The 20882-nt window shown below is 46.1% G+C and overlaps 1 protein-coding gene across 50 annotated transcripts in view; it reads left to right on the top strand.

The window, feature by feature from the left end:
* Positions 1-20882, top strand: part of TRDN (triadin) — a 974263-nt gene that overhangs the window by 590097 nt on the left and 363284 nt on the right. For 49 of the 50 annotated variants that reach the window (XM_089686429.1, XM_089686384.1, XM_089686382.1 and 46 more), the window contains 7 exons: positions 647-697; positions 1106-1150; positions 5202-5249; positions 7123-7170; positions 7588-7647; positions 7756-7785; positions 8059-8103. In XM_089686429.1, coding sequence (XP_089542555.1) covers positions 647-697; positions 1106-1150; positions 5202-5249; positions 7123-7170; positions 7588-7647; positions 7756-7785; positions 8059-8103 — 327 coding nt within the window. The remainder of the gene's footprint in view (positions 1-646; positions 698-1105; positions 1151-5201; positions 5250-7122; positions 7171-7587; positions 7648-7755; positions 7786-8058; positions 8104-20882) is intronic. The other variant, XM_089686386.1, reaches the window with a different exon arrangement.

Genomic DNA, 20882 nt, shown 5'->3' with positions numbered 1-20882 from the left:
TTATCTACACATTTTTAAAGACATTTCATTAAAACATGTAAAGCTGGTAGCTGAACAAGCAAAAAAGTTGAATTCAACAAAAGTGTGGCTAGCAATAGATGATTACAGAAAGATATACAGTACAGAATACAAATTAGTAAGCAAATGTTTAAAGTATACAGTATGCTGAGCATTGTATATTCCTTTTAACTGGTTGAACTAGATGGACTTGTGTCTTTTTTCAACCAGACTAACTATATAGCTATAAAGAGATTAGACTGGGTGGAAACTATAGAGCATCATGTAAAAATCACACAGCCTCAGAATCATACAAAATTATTATAAGAAGGCCTAATATTATTATTTTCTGGGTAAGAAAAGCAACTATTCCAAACATGTTTTAATTAGTAGCAGATATTTAGCTTTTACATAGGCTGAGATATTCAGCAAGTCCAAAACATATTTTGTTTTTCACAGAAAATAAAACTAAGCACAAAGCAATATATACATGTTTCTTTCATATACAGCACTAGCTAATCTGAAAATACATGACCATGTAAAATCACAGAACAGTGCAGTGCTTTTTCTATCAATTAGACATGTATTATGATAATGTTTCACTATGGAATGTACAGTAGCACTAATATGATTATGATTTCAATTTTAGAGGTGGTAATAGAGAAGAAAAAAGAAAAAGAACCAACTATTCTGAAGAAAGGTATGTTATTTGTTCATATTCCAGAAATATTAACAATGTTATTATTTCAGATATACAGCATAGTAAAGTATACAGGCATGTGTAAAAGTAGGTACACCCCATGAAAAAAATGTAAACCCAACTCTTAATATCTCATATAAGCATTAGCAAGTTATTGTGTTTTCAGACGTATTGTAAAATTGATTGTGATGGTGCTTGGTCTGTGGCTAGGAAAGGGACTATGAAGAAGACCACCAATATATATCGCTCCACACTGCTTTATTCATATAAATTCAAAGTGCTATAAAAGTCTATAAAAATTCAGTGTGATTAAACGTACCTTGACATAATACATGTATGTACTGAGATTTCAAAAAATATTACATGTATCTTACCTCTGACTTACAGTATTTGTAATGTATTTTGCAGAAGTATCAGTAGCAAAGCCTAAAGAGAAAGAAGAACCAAAGAAAGGTAACCTGTTTTCAGATATAGTAATAAAACAGTAGCCATAACTGTTTCATCTATATTACTTTATACCAAGCTCATTATATACATTAACCACTTGCCTACCGGGCACTTATACCCCCTTATTTACCAGGCCAATTTTCAGCTTTCAGCGCTGCCGCACTTTGATTGACAATTGCGCGGTCATGCAACATTGTACCCATATGAAATTTTGATCATTTTTTTCTCACAAATAGAGCTTTCTTTTGGTGGTATTTAATCGCCACTGGGCGCTTTACTTTTTGTGCATTAAATAAAAAAAATGCAAAAAATTTGAAAAAAAAAAAAAGTTTCTTTGTTTCTATTATAAAATTTTTCAAACAGGTACTTTTTCTCCTTCACTGATGTGCGTTGATGAGGCAGCACTGATGGGCACTGATAGGCGGCACTGATGGGCACTGATAGGCAGCACTAAAGGGCACTGATAGGCAGTACTAATGAGGTGTCACGGATAGGCGGCACTAATATGCAGCACTGATAGGCGGCACTGATAGGTGACACTGATGATGGGTACTGATAGACGGCACTGACTGGCATCACTGCTGGGCACTGACTGGCGGCACTGACTGGCACAACCCCTGGGCACTGACTGGTGGCACTGACTGGCAGCACTGCTGGGCTGCACTGGTGGGTGGCACTGGTGGGCAGCACTGGTGGGTGGGCACAGGTGGGTGGCACAGGTGGGTGGCACTGGTGGGCACAGGTGGGTGGGCACAGGTGGGTGGCACTGCTGGGCACAGGTGGGTGGCACTTCTGGGCACAGGTGTGTGACACTGCAGAGTGGCACAGGTGGGTGCACTGCTGGGCATAGGTGGGTGCACTGCTGGACACAGGTGGGTGATCTGCTGGGCACCGGTTGGAGGAGCTAGTGGGCGCACTGCTAGGCACAGGTGGGCGGAACTTGCGGGTGGCACTGCTGGGCACCGATCATCAGGGCACTGACAACTGCCGGTTCTCGGCAGTACTTTCCTCACGATCTGACAGCGTGAGGAAAGTGCAGCCGAGAACCGGCACTTGCATTTCCCTCTGATCAGCGTGTCATTGGACACCGCTGATCACGTGGTAAAAGGCCGCTGTGATTGGCCTTTTACCACATCATGTGATCAGCTGTGTCCGTAGGACACAGCGATCACGGAGATCGCCGGGTGCGCGCCCCCCTGGGCGTGCAGGAGAGCGCGTTCTGGGAGGCCGTCATATGACGTCCACTCAGAACTGGCCGGCCGCAGTGCAGCCGTCATTCGGCTATCTGCGGTCGGCAGGTAGTTAATAGTTAATATAAAACACACCTAAACAAAAAATGTATTTGAATTTGTAAATAACATTCACATCTATGTTTGCCACTCTCCATGTAACTAGATTAGTAGAGAAAATTGACATTATTGTAACTCTACCTTGCAGGCAAGAGCTGTGTTTTTGTTTTGAGAAGATTTAGAGCATATGATAAAAACCTGAGCAGTCTAAGCCTAACTTGTAGACTCCATGCACACTGGGTGTTTTAATAACTCTGGTAATGTTAGCTGTGTAAAGTCATGTTAAAAAGGTGAGTTTTTCAGCATTTTTGCATTAGCGTTTAGCTGTATTTTGTCACGTTTTTGCATTTTGTAGCATTTTTGTAACTCAAACAAATGTCCAAAAATGGTGGTTTGCCATGTTTTAATGCATTTTTCAGCATTAGAGTGTTTTACAGCTAAAAAAATCCTCTAGAAACTCACTAGTTCTGGGTTTTTTTGCAACCCAATAATACTCCTGCCAAAAAACACTGACTACAGCCTATGTGTGCATGGATACATAGGATAACATGCTGGGGAGATTACTGGCTGTAGAAAAAAATGGCAAAAGCCAAAAACAGCAGCTGTAAAAAAAGTCCACTGTGCGTAAGGATGTAATGTTAGATGGTTTGCACAAGTCCTGTAATCATCACTTTTTTTGACAATTTGGTCTGTAAAGGTGAAATTGAAAGGAATGTATGTATACTGTTACATATACTGTGTGTGTATGTATGTATATATATATATATATATATATATATAAAAATAAAACCACACAGTCAGATCTTGTTTCAGATATTCAGGTCAACAGAGTACCTAAATAATGCATTTAAAATATATCCAGCATATGTGCAGTATAACTGTACACTTATACTGCACAGTTTCCAGGAACTATTATTGACTTGAAAAATCCTAAGGTGACAGCATTACAAATAATGGCTAAATTAAACTTTCTCAGAAGACTTATAAAGACACGTGCCAATTTCCATCCTTTTACACAAGAGTTAATAATAAATTTGTGCCATGTACTGTTGTGTATGTTAACATACAGTTGCAAGAAAAAGTATGTGAACCCCTTGGGATTACGTGGAGTTTTGCATGAATTGGGCATAAAATGTGCTCTGAACGTCATCTAAGTCACAACAATAGAAGAACACAGTCTGCTGAACATAATACTACACAAACATTAGATGTTGCCATGGTTTAATTGCACATAACATGTACACATTCACAGTGCAGGGAGGAAAAAGTATGTGAACCTTTGGACTTAATAACTGGTTGACCCTTCTTTGGCAGCAATAACCTCAACCAAACGTTTCCTGTAGTTGCAGATCAGACCTGCACAACGATCTGGAGTCATTTTGGAGCACTGCTCTTCACAAAACTGTTTCAGTGTAGCAATATGCTTGGGATGTCTGGTGTGAATGGAACTCTTAAGGTCATGCCACAGCATTTCAATGGGGTTGAGGTCAGGACTCTGACTGGGCCACTCCAGAAGGCGTATTCTGTGCTGTTGCAGCCATTGTTTTGTTGAATGACTTGTATGCTTTGTGTCATTGTCCTGTTGCATCACCCAGCCTCTGCGGAGCTTCAGTTGGCGGACAGATGGTCGTACGTTTTCCTGCAAAATGTCTTGATAAACCCTGGAATTCATTTTCCCATCAATGACAACAATCCGTCCAGGCCCTGAGGCAGCAAAGCATTCCCAAACCATGATGCTCACTCCGCCATGTTTCACAGTGGGGATGAGGTTTTGATGTTGGTGTGCTGTGCCTTTTTTTCTCCACACATAGTGTTGTGTGTTCTTCCCAAACAACTCAATCTTGGTTTCATCTGCCCACAGTATATTTTGCCAGTAGTGCTGTGGAACATCCAGGTGCTCTTTTGCAAACTTCAAACGTGCTGCAATATTCTTTTTGGACAGCAATGGCTTCCTCCGTGGTGTCCTCCCATGTACTCCATTCTTGTTTAATGTTTTCCTTATTGTAGATGTGTCAACAAAAATGTTAGCATGTGCCAGAGATTTCTGTAGGTCTTTAGCTGACACTCTGGGATTCTTCTTTACCTCATGCAGCATTCTGCGCTGTGCTCTTGCAGTCATTTTTACAGGATGACCACGCCTAGGGAGAGTAGCAACAGTGCTAAACTTTCTCCATTTGTAGACAGTCTGTCTTACCGTGGACACATGAACATCAAGGCTTTTGGAGATACTTTTGTAACCCTTTCCAGCTTCATGCAAGTCAACAATTCTTGATCGTAGGTCTTCTGAGAGCTCTTTTCTGCGAGGCATGGTTCACATCAGACAGTGCTTCTTGAAACCAGTAAACCCAAAACAGGTGTGTGTTTTTTAATGGCAGGACAGCTGTCAGCAACACATCCAATATCATCACACTGATTGGAGTCAAGGTTGGCTCACTCCTGGCTCCAATTAGCTCTGGGAGAAGTCATTAAGCTGGGGCCTCACATACTTTTTCCTCCCTGCACTGTGAATGTTTACATGTTATGTGCAATTAAACCATGGCAACATCTAATGTTTGATGTAGTATTATGTTCAGCAGACTGTGTTCTTCTATTGTTGTGACTTAGATGACGTTCAGAGCACATTTTATGCCCAATTCATGCAAAACTCCACGTAATCCCAAGGGGTTCACATACTTTTTCTTGCAACTGTAGTTATTGTTTCTATTACAAAATCATTTTACTTTATTTAAGTCCATTTTATAATGTCAATGTTCTTTCTTTACCCTTAGAAGAACCCCCAAAGAAGCATGAAAAAGTACCAACTGAACCAAAGAAGGGTAACTATACACAGCTGCTTTAAATGTTGCCCCCCCCCCCTAATTTTTTAATGTTGCTTTAAAACAATAAGTTGTCTAATTATAAATATTTTCACTCAAGATTCACACAACATTCAGCCATCAATCATACATCTCTAAAATTAATCACATTTTAACCACAAGCCTACAGGGCACTTATACCCCCTTCCTGCCCAGGCCAATTTCCAGCTTCCAGTGCTGTTGCACTTTGAATGACAATTGTGCCGTTATGCAACACTGTACCAATATGAAATTTTTATCATTTTTTTGTGACAGATGGAGCTTTATTTTGGTGGTATTTAATCACCTCTGGGTTTTTTATTTTTTCTTAAACAAACCAAAAACCACTGAAAATTTTGAAAAACAAAAACGTTTTTTCTTAGTTTTTGTTATAAAAGTTTGTAAATAAGTGATTTTTCTCCTTCACTGATGTGTGCTAATGAGGCTGCTGTGATGGGCACTGATAGGCTGCACTGATGGACACTGATAGGTGGCACTGATGAGGAGACACTGGTAGGTTGCACTTATGGCATTGATAGGCATCACTGATGTGCACTGAAAGGCAGCACTGATATATCGCACTGATAGGTGGCACTGACTGGCACTGATAGGCAGCACTGACTGGCACTGATGGGCTGCACTGACTGGCACTGTTAGGCTGCACTGACTGGCACTGATAGGCAGCACTGAGGGGCACAGATAGGCGGCACTGGCGGGCACTGATAGGCGGCACTGGCGGGCACTGATAGGTGGCACTGTTGTGCACTGATAGGCGGCACTGACTGGCACTGATGGGCTGCACTGACTGGCACTGTTAGGCTGCACTGACTGGCACTGATAGGCAGCACTGATAGGTGGCACTGATTGGCATTGATAGGTGAAACTGACTGGCACTGATGGGTGACACTGAAAGGAAGCTCAGATGGGCACTGATATGTAACATTGATGTGCACTAGTAGGCACTGATATGAGGCATTGATGTGGCATTGATGGGCACTGGCACGTGGCACTGATGAGCACTGACAGCTAGCACTGATGGACACTGACAGGTGGCACTGCTGGGGCTACACTGATCATCAGGGCACACTGATGATCAGTGTACATGTCCCCTCCGTGGAATGTCGATTACCGGCTCTCCTCTCGTCTCGAGCTGTCAGCGTGACAGCTCGAGAGGAGAGAAATGCCGATAACCGGCATTTCCCTGTTTACATGGGATCAGCTGTGTTTGGACACAGCTGATCACATGACCGAGCCGACATCTTTGGCTCTTTCCATGGTTCGGTGATCCGCTGTGTCTGAGTTACACAGTGCACCGCCGATAGCCGCGCTGCGCGCTCCGGGAGCCGCGCATGCGTGGTTAGAATGGGAGGACATCATATGACGTCCTCTCAGAATGAGAGAACCATCTTGCGTCTGTCATATTACTATATGGCAGGCAGGAGGTGGTTAAAAAAGGGAATCTTGGGTGAAAATTGTGTGAATCTTGTAATCTTATGTGAAACATTTATAAAAACACCCCCAAATCTTATTATTATAAAATTTGAAATGTAGCTATAGTAAAAAATGTAAGTTAACATTATATTAATGTTTTCTGATTAAGACAAAGTAAAGTTAAATCAATGGAAGAAATCCAAAGAACCAAAGTAAGGCAAATATATAAACATTTCATACTTGGTGCTGACCACATTTTTATTACAGCTCCAAGTGGGAAGAACAAAAAGGACTAGACTACCAACATGTTAGACCAAAGGCTTTTATGTTCATTTAAGCTCTATAAAAATATATATGATCTATTTTTCAATAAAAAAAGGCTTTAAAATATTGTACAAAACAGTATTCCCATTCTATGTTTTAGAACCAAAAGAGAAAAGGGCAGAAAAGGAACCAACAGAGCCAAAGAAAGGTAAATGCACATACATTTATTAAAGTCTGAAATAAAAAAAGGCCCTTTGATCACTTCATAATCTGGGGGGATTTTGTGTTTTTATGACCAGTATGACTCTAAGAACAAAATTTAAATTGGTGTCAATAGCAAGCAATCAGGCTTCACCTTTAACACCACGGAAATATAATACACGATTTCTGATTTGTTACGTTTTGGAACAACTCCAATTTTGTTCTAGTTTTCCTTCCTCTATGTTAATAAATCAGCCCCATCACAGTGGTTCTTTTTTTTTATTATGAGCAAATGAAGATGCCACAGTTTAGGTCCATTTTTCTGCAAGTTTGAAGCACATGAATACTATACGGTATACTGTATATTATATTGTAGTGGTCATTTATATAAAATACATCAATATGTGGTTGAATTTCTTTGTAGCGAAACCAGTGAAAACTCATGAAAAGCTGCCAGCTGAACCAAAGAAAGGTATAGAAACAGGTATTGTACAATGTACACCAAAAATGCTTTGCATTCATTTGGTGTTATGTGCAACAAGGTTATGTAAACCTTAAAAATAACATTATTCCAATCTGTTTTCTATTTTAGAAAAGCCACTGGAAAAAGAACCAAAAAAAGGTAAATGTCTAAGAGTTTTGTGACATGCATTTTAGTGAAAGCTCTTAGTAGGTAAAAAGTGGTAAAAAGGTGAAAAGTATTTAACATATGTTTTGCTCAATATACACTGGTATGTTGAATTTGATAGTTACTATTAATTTCAGATACAGTAGCACAGTATCATAGTGATTATAATATCGCTCTATAAATGGTACTCATGGAGATTTTTTTTTTTATGAACATACATTGTTTCCCCAATTATATTCTTCTATTTACAATTTTGCTTTATTTTAGAGACCCCAATAAAAAAGCATGTAAAGCCAACAGAACCAAAGAAAGGTATGCATTGAATTTTATTTGACACTATAAAGAATGTTACCCTATACAAAATCATACCATCCTACTACTATAAGAAACTGGCCAACTTTCAGCCTGTGTGTACAGCTCCCTTTCCGACAGAAGCTGGTCTTAAGATTGGTTTCTGTTGAATAGGCATGCTGGAATAGCAGCATCTGATCTGAAGCAACCACTAATCAGTGCCTCCTGATGGGGGAAGGCTGCAATCCCCTGTCAGAACACAAAAGCAAAGCAGGAGAGATCTCTGTACTAATATCACATGTATTAATACAACAATCTGTCAATTTTTTTTTTTTGTTCAGCCTGCTGGGTTGCACAAAATAAAATCTATAGTTTGTACCAGGATTAGGCTTTCTTCAGAGCACTGCAGAGTGAGTATGCCATAAACCTATAAGCTGATTTTACAGCTCTATGTAAATAGAGAAGAGAAGGCTGAAGGGTGGGGAGCAGTAGGCTAGCAACAGCTTTGAAAGTGGTAGCAATAGCAATTGGGTCACATTTTCTAACTTGTCCAGCTGATATATACAGTAGGTGCTGGTCAGTGGGATTGGGTGCTTTGCAAAGATATAAGATTATACAAATGTAAATAAGTGCACAAGTGTCCCTTAGGTTTCTTCCACAGCAGCCAAATAAATCAGTAACACCCCCGGCCGCTTGTCAACAACCTTTAAGCCAAAACATCCAGTGCGTATTTATAAGTCAAAAACACTCCTCCTGAGTCTTCCGACAGGTGACTTATTTGCTTAAATCAGTTCCAATGTCTCACACTCTTACCAGATTATCTGAACCATATAAAGTGTACGGGTTCAATAAAACTTTTCATCCACCACCACATCTCTGTGTCTTCTTCAGTTATTCTCCTTCACTCCTTCATTCATCCTCATAAACGTCCCCCAAAAAAAAGAAGCTTACAATACCTTCTGATAATCAAATTAATTCTCCAATATTGTGATCACATGTGCATACATCCACGTTTCTCAAACCATCACATGTGGATCTGTACCTTCTTTTCTACCCTTCTATCTACAGTATATTCTTACCTGAAAAATAGACTTTAAAGCATATACAGTATCATCCACTTAAAATTATCTTCCTCCAAAGGTTCCTTTAACGCCATTAGTGCAATATGTACACACTGAGCAAATAAATAATAAAGAAATATTAATATGAGTACAGTATTTGGAGGAAGATTATTTTGTGTGGATGCTATATGCTTTAAAGTCTGTTTTTCAGATATTATACTATATAAAAGCTTCCTTTTTTGGGGGACATTTATGAGGATGAAATAACTGAAGAAGACACAGAGACGTTGTGGTGGATAAAAAGTTTTATTGGATCCATACACTTTATATAGGTCAGAGAATTTGCTAAGAGTTTGGGACAAACTGATTTAAGCAATTAAGTCACCTATTGGAAAACTCAGGAGGGGTGTTTTTGACTAATAGATAAGGGACAAATGTTTTGGATTAAAAGATATAAGACTGCCAGCCAATATAGCCAAAAGACTCATGTCATGCTTTTAAGTACCTTAAAGCTAGGACACCTAGATATTAGACGAATTACATAATCCTAACATGCAATAAGAGTGTTTTAAGACAAGCCATCTCTGACCTCTCTAGCTGCTTTTAATTCTTTTTTAAAGATCCTTAAAGATCAAACAAAGGTGTTGATTTGCTAAAGACAAATAGACTGTTCACTTTTCAAGGGAAGTTGCACTTTCAAAGGGAATATGCCCCAGAACGTGAATGACGGTGAAGCTCTGCTGATTTCCATCATCTAATCATGTGCAAGGGAAATCAATTTAAAAAAACCCAAAATTTTCTTGCACGTGATTGGGTATTCATTGTAAAGTGAAATTTTCCCACATGCATTAAGCTCTGGGGAAAATTACCTTTCAGTACAAGTGCAACTTGCTAATTGTTTGCATTAGAGGTCTGGTAGACCGTCACTTTGTGCTTTCAGAGAAAAAGCCTGTGTTTTAAACTTTCAAAATGAATCTCTTCAAAATGTGTATAGATACAGAGATAAATTGGAGCTTGTTACTGCTTGTTAAGAGTATGTAAATACTTTAGTGTGCATGATCTGGGCACAGGTTCACTTTAAAACTCTTTATAGAGGGGTTTTCTCAAGACCCAGATGTAATTCCTAATTCCCCAAATCCAGTGATCTTACACCATACTCTATTTGATCATGTATATTTAATTGGTATTTGACTTCTTCTAAAAAAAAACTGTAGTGTGAACTATTATAATTAGAGATGAGCGAATCGAAGTAGCCGAAGTGGAATTCGAGTCGAATATCGGAAAAATTTCGATTCGCACCGAATCCGAAAAATAGCCTAATTCGGACGCGCGAATCGAAATTTTTCCGAAAATGGCGGCTGACATGTGCGGCGACGGAGCGGGGATGTCTGGGAAGGCGCGCAGACAAGGCGCGCTGACCCATAATGCATTCCTCAACGACATGTGATCGCATCAGCCAATCAGCAGCCAGCCAGCTAGCACTGTGTAATGGTCGAGCTATAAATAGCGGCCATTTTGGAATTCTTCATTTGCCTGCAGTCATTGAACAGAGGCAGACCGCTCTGTATTAGGGACAGGGACAGAGTTAGGGCCACAGAAACGATACTTGGGGACAGAGAAACGATACTTAGGGACAGAGAACTATTACTCAGGGACACAGAATTGTTAATTAGGGCCACAGAATCGTTACTTAGGGACAAAGAAACGCTAGTTAGGGCCACAGAATTCATACTCAGGGACAGACAGAATTGTTACTGAGTGCCAGAGAATTGTTACTTAGGGCCACAGAAACGTTATTAGGGCCACAGAATTGTTACTCAGGGACAGACAGAATTGTTACTGAGTGCCAGAGAATTGTTACTTAGGGCCACAGAAACGTTATTAGGGCCACAGAATTGTTACTCAGGGACAGACAGAATTGTTACTGAGTGCCAGAGAATTGTTACTTAGGGCCACAGAAACGTTATTAGGGCCACAGAATTGTTACTCAGGGACAGACAAAATTGTTACTGAGTGCCAGAGAATTGTTACTTAGGGCCACAGAAACTTTAGTTAGGGCCACAGAATTGTTACTCAGGGACAGACACAGAATTGTTACTGAGGGCCACAGAACTGTTACTTAGGGCCACAGAATTGTTACTCGCACAGACACAGAATTGTTACTCGCACAGACACAGAATTGTTACTCAGGGCCACAGAACTGTTACTTAAGGCCACAGAATTGTTACTCGCACAGACACAGAATTGTTACACAGGGACACAGAACTGTTACTTAGGGCCACAGAATTGTTACTCGCACAGACACAGAATTGTTACTCGCACAGACACAGAATTGTTACAGAGGGACACAGAACTGTTACTTAGGGCCACAGAATTGTTACTCGCACAGACACAGAATTGTTACACAGGGACACAGAACTGTTACTTAGGGCCACAGAATTGTTACTCGCACAGACACAGAATTGTTACTCAGGGACACAGAATTGTTACTGAGGGCCACAGAACTGTTACTTAGGGCCACAGAATTGTTACTCGCACAGACACAGAATTGTTACTCAGGGACACAGAATTGTTACTGAGGGCCACAGAACTGTTACTTAGGGCCACAGAATTGTTACTCGCACAGACACAGAATTGTTACACAGGGACACAGAACTGTTACTTAGGGCCACAGAATTGTTACTCGCACAGACACAGAATTGTTACTCAGGGACACAGAATTGTTACTGAGGGCCACAGAACTGTTACTTAGGGCCACAGAATTGTTACTCGCACAGACACAGAATTGTTACTCGCACAGACACAGAATTGTTACTGAGGGCCACAGAACTGTTACTTAGGGCCACAGAATTGTTACTCGCACAGACACAGAATTGTTACTCAGGGACACAGAATTGTTACTGAGGGCCACAGAACCGTTACTTAGGGCCACATAAACGTTAATCAGGGACACATAATTGTTACTGAGGGCCACAGAACCGTTACTTGGGGCCACAGAAACGTTAATCAGGGACACAGAATTGTTACTGAGGGCCACAGAACTGTTACTTAGGGCCACAGAATTGTTACTCGCACAGACACAGAATTGTTACTCAGGGACACAGAACTGTTACTGAGGGCCACAGAACTGTTACTTAGGGCCACAGAATTGTTACTCGCACAGACACAGAATTGTTACTCAGGGACACAGAACTGTTACTGAGGGCCACAGAACTGTTACTTAGGGCCACAGAACTGTTACTTAGGGCCACAGAATTGTTACTCGCACAGACACAGAATTGTTACTCGCACAGACACAGAATTGTTACTGAGGGCCACAGAACTGTTACTTAGGGCCACAGAATTGTTACTCGCACAGACACAGAATTGTTACTTGCACAGACACAGAATTGTTACTGAGGGCCACAGAACTGTTACTTAGGGCCACAGAATTGTTACTCGCACAGACACAGAATTGTTACTGAGGGACACAGAATTTTTACTGAGGGACACAGAATTGTTACTGAGGGACACAGAATTGTTACTCAGGGACAGACACAGAATTGTTACTCAGGGACAGACAGAATTGTTACTGAGGGCCACAGAACTGTTACTGAGGGCCACAGAACTGTTACTTAGGGCCACAGAATTGTTACTCGCACAGACACAGAATTGTTACTGAGGGCCACAGAACTGTTACTTAGGGCCACAGAATTGTTACTCGCACAGACACAGAATTGTTACTCGCACAGACACAGAATTGTTACTGAGGGCCACAGAACTGTTACTTAGGGCCACAGAATTGTTACTCGCACAGACACAGAATTGTTACTGAGAGACACAGAATTTTTACTGAGGGACACAGAATTGTTACTGAGGGACACAGAATTGTTACTCGCACAGACACAGAATTGTTACACAGGGACACAGAATTGTTACAGAGGGCCACAGAACCGTTACTTAGGGCCACAGAATTGTTACTCGCACAGACACAGAATTGTTACTCGCACAGACACAGAATTGTTACTGAGGGCCACAGAATTGTTACTCGCACAGACACAGAATTGTTACTCAGGGACACAGAATTGTTACTGAGGGCCACAGAACCGTTACTTAGGGCCACATAAACGTTAATCAGGGACACATAATTGTTACTGAGGGCCACAGAACCGTTACTTGGGGCCACAGAAACGTTAATCAGGGACACAGAATTGTTACTGAGGGCCACAGAACTGTTACTTAGGGCCACAGAATTGTTACTCGCACAGACACAGAATTGTTACTCAGGGACACAGAACTGTTACTGAGGGCCACAGAACTGTTACTTAGGGCCACAGAATTCTTACTCGCACAGACACAGAATTGTTACTCGCACAGACACAGAATTGTTACTGAGGGCCACAGAACTGTTACTTAGGGCCACAGAATTGTTACTCGCACAGACACAGAATTGTTACTCGCACAGACACAGAATTGTTACTGAGGGCCACAGAACTGTTACTTAGGGCCACAGAATTGTTACTCGCACAGACACAGAATTGTTACTTGCACAGACACAGAATTGTTACTGAGGGCCACAGAACTGTTACTTAGGGCCACAGAATTGTTACTCGCACAGACACAGAATTGTTACTGAGGGACACAGAATTTTTACTGAGGGACACAGAATTGTTACTGAGGGACACAGAATTGTTACTCAGGGACAGACACAGAATTGTTACTCAGGGACAGACAGAATTGTTACTGAGGGCCACAGAAATGTTACTTAGGGCCACAGAAACGTTACTCAGGGACACAGAATTGTTACTCAGGGACACAGAATCGTTTAATTAAAGAGTATGTCAGACAACATGCAGAGGAGTGGCAGAGGAGGCAATGTTTTAGGAGCGAGCAGACGTGGCAGCAGAGGAAGGGGTCGAGGCAGCACTATTCGCAGCCAGAGGCTAGTGCTCCCGGTGTCATCCAGTACAGTGAGGAAGAGCTAACAGAGGGCGGTCAGGAACGGGGGGAGACATCCGCCTCTTCAGCAGCCAGGCGAAGAAGTAGTGGAGAGGAGAGTGGCTCGGTAGCCGGTCTAGAGACAGGTCTGTCTCCTGACCCACACGCAGCCGAGGGGGTTAGTAGTGAGGCGGAGATGATGATGATGAGGCTGATCGCACTTGGCAGCCTCGTCGTCATCAGGCTATTGCTTCCGCATCATCAGGAGAAGAGGGTGGCAGCTTGGCAGCGAGCAAAACAGTCGGTGGGTTGTCTCCATCGCAACACTCTGCCATGTGCCACTTTCAGGTCTCCTCACACACTGCTGGTGTGTTGAATTTTTTGACATAGGGTGCTGGCAGATTACGGGCCTCCCATAGCTGCTGCCAGGCCCCTAATCTGCCATGGGCCCCTATATACCGCCTCCTCATGCTGCTGCCAGGTCCAGAGTCTGTCATGGGTCCCTGTACGGCCTCCCATTGCTGCTGTCTCCATCGCCACACTCTGCCATGTGCCACTTTCAGGTCTCCTCACACACTGCTGGTGTGTTGAATTTTTTGACATAGGGTGCTGGCAGATTACGGGCCTCCCATAGATGCTGCCAGGCCCCTAATCTGCCATGGGCCCCTAAATACCGCCTCCTCATGCTGCTGCCAGGTCCAGAGTCTGTCATGGGTCCCTGTACGGCCTCCCATTGCGGGTTGTCTCCATCGCCACACTCTGCCATGTGCCACTTTCAGGTCTCCTCACACACTGCTGGTGTGTTGAATTTTTTGACATAGGGTGCTGGCAGATTACGGGCCTCCCATAGCTGCTGCCAGGCCCCTAATCTGCCATGGGCCCCTATATACCGCCTCCTCATGCTGCTGCCAGGTCCAGAGTCTGTCATGGGTCCCTGTACGGCCTCCCATTGCTGCTGTCTCCATCGCCACACTCTGCCATGTGCCACTTTCAGGTCTCCTCACACACTGCTGGTGTGTTGAATTTTTTGACATAGGGTGCTGGCAGATTACGGGCCTCCCATAGATGCTGCCAGGCCCCTAATCTGCCATGGGCCCCTATATACCGCCTCCTCATGCTGCTGCCAGGTCCAGAGTCTCTCATGGGTCCCTGTACGGCCTCCCATTGCTGCTGTCTCCATCGCCACACTCTGCCATGTGCCACTTTCAGGTCTCCTCACACTGCTGGTGTGTAGAATTTTTTGACATAGGGTGCTGGCAGATTACGGGCCTCCTATAGCTGCTGCCAGGCCCCTAATCTGCCATAGGCCCCTATATACCGCCTCCTCATGCTGCTGCCAGGTCCAGAGTCTCTCATGGGTCCCTGTACGGCCTCCCATTGCTGCTGTCTCCATCGCCACACTCTGCCATGTGCCACTTTCAGGTCTCCTCACACTGCTGGTGTGTTCAATTTTTTGACATAGGGTGCTGGCAGATTACGGGCCTCCTATAGCTGCTGCCAGGCCCCTAATCTGCCATGGGCCCCTATACCGCCTCCTCATGCTGCTGCCAGGTCCAGAGTCTCTCATGGGTCCCTGTACGGCCTCCCATTGCTGCTGTCTCCATCGCCACACTCTGCCATGTGCCACTTTCAGGTCTCCTCACACTGCTGGTGTGTTCAATTTTTTGACATAGGGTGCTGGCAGATTACGGGCCTCCTATAGCTGCTGCCAGGCCCCTAATCTGCCATGGGCCCCTATACCGCCTCCTCATGCTGCTGCCAGGTCCAGAGTCTCTCATGGGTCCCTGTACGGCCTCCCATTGCTGCTGTCTCCATCGCCACACTCTGCCATGTGCCACTTTCAGGTCTCCTCACACACTGCTGGTGTGTTGAATTTTTTGACATAGGGTGCTGGCAGATTACGGGCCTCCCATAGATGCTGCCAGGCCCCTAATCTGCCATGGGCCCCTATATACCGCCTCCTCATGCTGCTGCCAGGTCCAGAGTCTCTCATGGGTCCCTGTACGGCCTCCCATTGCTGCTGTCTCCATCGCCACACTCTGCCATGTGCCACTTTCAGGTCTCCTCACACACTGCTGGTGTGTTGAATTTTTTGACATAGGGTGCTGGCAGATTACGGGCCTCCCATAGATGCTGCCAGGCCCCTAATCTGCCATGGGCCCCTATATACCGCCTCCTCATGCTGCTGCCAGGTCCAGAGTCTGTCATGGGTCCCTGTACGGCCTCCCATTGCTGCTGTCTCCATCGCCACACTCTGCCATGTGCCACTTTCAGGTCTCCTCACACACTGCTGGTGTGTTGAATTTTTTGACATAGGGTGCTGGCAGATTACGGGCCTCCCATAGATGCTGCCAGGCCCCTAATCTGCCATGGGCCCCTATATACCGCCTCCTCATGCTGCTGCCAGGTCCAGAGTCTGTCATGGGTCCCTGTACGGCCTCCCATTGCTGCTGTCTCCATCGCCACACTCTGCCATGTGCCACTTTCAGGTCTCTTCACACTGCTTGTGTTTTCAATTTTTTGACATAGGGTGCTGGCAGATTACGGGCCTCCCATAGCTGCTGCCAGGCCCCTAATCTGCCATGGGCCCCTATATACCGCCTCCTCATGCTGCTGCCAGGTCCAGAGTCTGTCATGGGTCCCTGTACGGCCTCCCATTGCTGCTGTCTCCATCGCCACACTCTGCCATGTGCCACTTTCAGGTCTCCTCACACTGCTGGTGTGTAGAATTTTTTGACATAGGGTGCTGGCAGATTACGGGCCTCCTATAGCTGCTGCCAGGCCCCTAATCTGCCATAGGCCCCTATATACCGCCTCCTCATGCTGCTGCCAGGTCCAGAGTCTGTCATGGGTCCCTGTACGGCCTCCCATTGCTGCTGTCTCCATCGCCACACTCTGCCATGTGCCACTTTCAGGTCTCCTCACACTGCTGGTGTGTAGAATTTTTTGACATAGGGTGCTGGCAGATTACGGGCCTCCTATAGCTGCTGCCAGGCCCCTAATCTGCCATAGGCCCCTATATACCGCCTCCTCATGCTGCTGCCAGGTCCAGAGTCTCACATGGGTCCCTGTATGGCCTCCCATTGCTGCTGTCTCCATCGCCACACTCTGCCATGTGCCACTTTCAGGTCTCCTCACACTGCTGGTGTGTTGAATTTTTTGACATAGGGTGCTGGCAGATTACGGGCCTCCTATAGCTGCTGCCAGGCCCCTAATCTGCCATAGGCCCCTATATACCGCCTCCTCATGCTGCTGCCAGGTCCTGAGTCTCTCATGGGTCCCTGTACGGCCTCCCATTGCTGCTGTCTCCATCGCCACACTCTGCCATGTGCCACTTTCAGGTCTCCTCACACTGCTGGTGTGTAGAATTTTTTGACATAGGGTGCTGGCAGATTACGGGCCTCCTATAGCTGCTGCCAGGCCCCTAATCTGCCATAGGCCCCTATATACCGCCTCCTCATGCTGCTGCCAGGTCCAGAGTCTCTCATGGGTCCCTGTACGGCCTCCCATTGCTGCTGTCTCCATCGCCACACTCTGCCATGTGCCACTTTCAGGTCTCCTCACACTGCTGGTGTGTAGAATTTTTTGACATAGGGTGCTGGCAGATTACGGGCCTCCTATAGCTGCTGCCAGGCCCCTAATCTGCCATAGGCCCCTATATACCGCCTCCTCATGCTGCTGCCAGGTCCAGAGTCTCTCATGGGTCCCTGTATGGCCTCCCATTGCTGCTGTCTCCATCGCCACACTCTGCCATGTGCCACTTTCAGGTCTCCTCACACTGCTGGTGTGTTGAATTTTTTGACATAGGGTGCTGGCAGATTACGGGCCTCCTATAGCTGCTGCCAGGCCCCTAATCTGCCATAGGCCCCTATATACCGCCTCCTCATGCTGCTGCCAGGTCCTGAGTCTCTCATGGGTCCCTGTACGGCCTCCCATTGCTGCTGTCTCCATCGCCACACTCTGCCATGTGCCACTTTCAGGTCTCCTCACACTGCTGGTGTGTAGAATTTTTTGACATAGGGTGCTGGCAGATTACGGGCCTCCCATAGATGCTGCCAGGCCCCTAATCTGCCATGGGCCCCTATATACCGCCTCCTCATGCTGCTGCCAGGTCCAGAGTCTCTCATGGGTCCCTGTACGGCCTCCCATTGCTGCTGTCTCCATCGCCACACTCTGCCATGTGCCACTTTCAGGTCTCCTCACACACTGCTGGTGTGTTGAATTTTTTGACATAGGGTGCTGGCAGATTACGGGCCTCCCATAGATGCTGCCAGGCCCCTAATCTGCCATGGGCCCCTATATACCGCCTCCTCATGCTGCTGCCAGGTCAAGAGTCTCTCATGGGTCCCTGTACGGCCTCCCATTGCTGCTGTCTCCATCGCCACACTCTGCCATGTGCCACTTTCAGGTCTCCTCACACACTGCTGGTGTGTTGAATTTTTTGACATAGGGTGCTGGCAGATTACGGGCCTCCCATAGATGCTGCCAGGCCCCTAATCTGCCATGGGCCCCTATATACCGCCTCCTCATGCTGCTGCCAGGTCCAGAGTCTGTCATGGGTCCCTGTACGGCCTCCCATTGCTGCTGTCTCCATCGCCACACTCTGCCATGTGCCACTTTCAGGTCTCCTCACACTGCTGGTGTGTAGAATTTTTTGACATAGGGTGCTGGCAGATTACGGGCCTCCTATAGCTGCTGCCAGGCCCCTAATCTGCCATAGGCCCCTATATACCGCCTCCTCATGCTGCTGCCAGGTCCAGAGTCTCACATGGGTCCCTGTATGGCCTCCCATTGCTGCTGTCTCCATCGCCACACTCTGCCATGTGCCACTTTCAGGTCTCCTCACACTGCTGGTGTGTTGAATTTTTTGACATAGGGTGCTGGCAGATTACGGGCCTCCTATAGCTGCTGCCAGGCCCCTAATCTGCCATAGGCCCCTATATACCGCCTCCTCATGCTGCTGCCAGGTCCTGAGTCTCTCATGGGTCCCTGTACGGCCTCCCATTGCTGCTGTCTCCATCGCCACACTCTGCCATGTGCCACTTTCAGGTCTCCTCACACTGCTGGTGTGTAGAATTTTTTGACATAGGGTGCTGGCAGATTACGGGCCTCCTATAGCTGCTGCCAGGCCCCTAATCTGCCATAGGCCCCTATATACCGCCTCCTCATGCTGCTGCCAGGTCCAGAGTCTCTCATGGGTCCCTGTACGGCCTCCCATTGCTGCTGTCTCCATCGCCACACTCTGCCATGTGCCACTTTCAGGTCTCCTCACACTGCTGGTGTGTAGAATTTTTTGACATAGGGTGCTGGCAGATTACGGGCCTCCTATAGCTGCTGCCAGGCCCCTAATCTGCCATAGGCCCCTATATACCGCCTCCTCATGCTGCTGCCAGGTCCAGAGTCTCTCATGGGTCCCTGTACGGCCTCCCATTGCTGCTGTCTCCATCGCCACACTCTGCCATGTGCCACTTTCAGGTCTCCTCACACTGCTGGTGTGTAGAATTTTTTGACATAGGGTGCTGGCAGATTACGGGCCTCCTATAGCTGCTGCCAGGCCCCTAATCTGCCATAGGCCCCTATATACCGCCTCCTCATGCTGCTGCCAGGTCCAGAGTCTCTCATGGGTCCCTGTATGGCCTCCCATTGCTGCTGTCTCCATCGCCACACTCTGCCATGTGCCACTTTCAGGTCTCCTCACACTGCTGGTGTGTAGAATTTTTTGACATAGGGTGCTGGCAGATTACGGGCCTCCTATAGCTGCTGCCAGGCCCCTAATCTGCCATAGGCCCCTATATACCGCCTCCTCATGCTGCTGCCAGGTCCTGAGTCTCTCATGGGTCCCTGTACGGCCTCCCATTGCTGCTGTCTCCATCGCCACACTCTGCCATGTGCCACTTTCAGGTCTCCTCACACTGCTGGTGTGTAGAATTTTTTGACATAGGGTGCTGGCAGATTACGGGCCTCCTATAGCTGCTGCCAGGCCCCTAATCTGCCATAGGCCCCTATATACCGCCTCCTCATGCTGCTGCCAGGTCCAGAGTCTGTCATGGGTCCCTGTACGGCCTCCCATTGCTGCTGTCTCCATCGCCACACTCTGCCATGTGCCACTTTCAGGTCTCCTCACACTGCTGGTGTGTAGAATTTTTTGACATAGGGTGCTGGCAGATTACGGGCCTCCTATAGCTGCTGCCAGGCCCCTAATCTGCCATAGGCCCCTATATACCGCCTCCTCATGCTGCTGCCAGGTCCTGAGTCTCTCATGGGTCCCTGTACGGCCTCCCATTGCTGCTGTCTCCATCGCCACACTCTGCCATGTGCCACTTTCAGGTCTCCTCACACTGCTGGTGTGTAGAATTTTTTGACATAGGGTGCTGGCAGATTACGGGCCTCCTATAGCTGCTGCCAGGCCCCTAATCTGCCATAGGCCCCTATATACCGCCTCCTCATGCTGCTGCCAGGTCCAGAGTCTGTCATGGGTCCCTGTACGGCCTCCCATTGCTGCTGTCTCCATCGCCACACTCTGCCATGTGCCACTTTCAGGTCTCCTCACACTGCTGGTGTGTAGAATTTTTTGACATAGGGTGCTGGCAGATTACGGGCCTCCTATAGCTGCTGCCAGGCCCCTAATCTGCCATAGGCCCCTATATACCGCCTCCTCATGCTGCTGCCAGGTCCAGAGTCTCTCATGGGTCCCTGTACGGCCTCCCATTGCTGCTGTCTCCATCGCCACACTCTGCCATGTGCCACTTTCAGGTCTCCTCACACTGCTGGTGTGTAGAATTTTTTGACATAGGGTGCTGGCAGATTACGGGCCTCCTATAG

This window comes from Staurois parvus, unplaced genomic scaffold (assembly GCF_062004578.1).
Source record: "Staurois parvus isolate SC_StPar_1 unplaced genomic scaffold, SC_StPar_1.0 ptg000397l, whole genome shotgun sequence".
In the NCBI taxonomy this organism is placed as follows: Eukaryota; Metazoa; Chordata; class Amphibia; order Anura; family Ranidae; genus Staurois; species Staurois parvus.
Note: the sequence above shows the minus strand (reverse complement) of the source record. Positions and strands in the feature narration are given on the sequence as shown.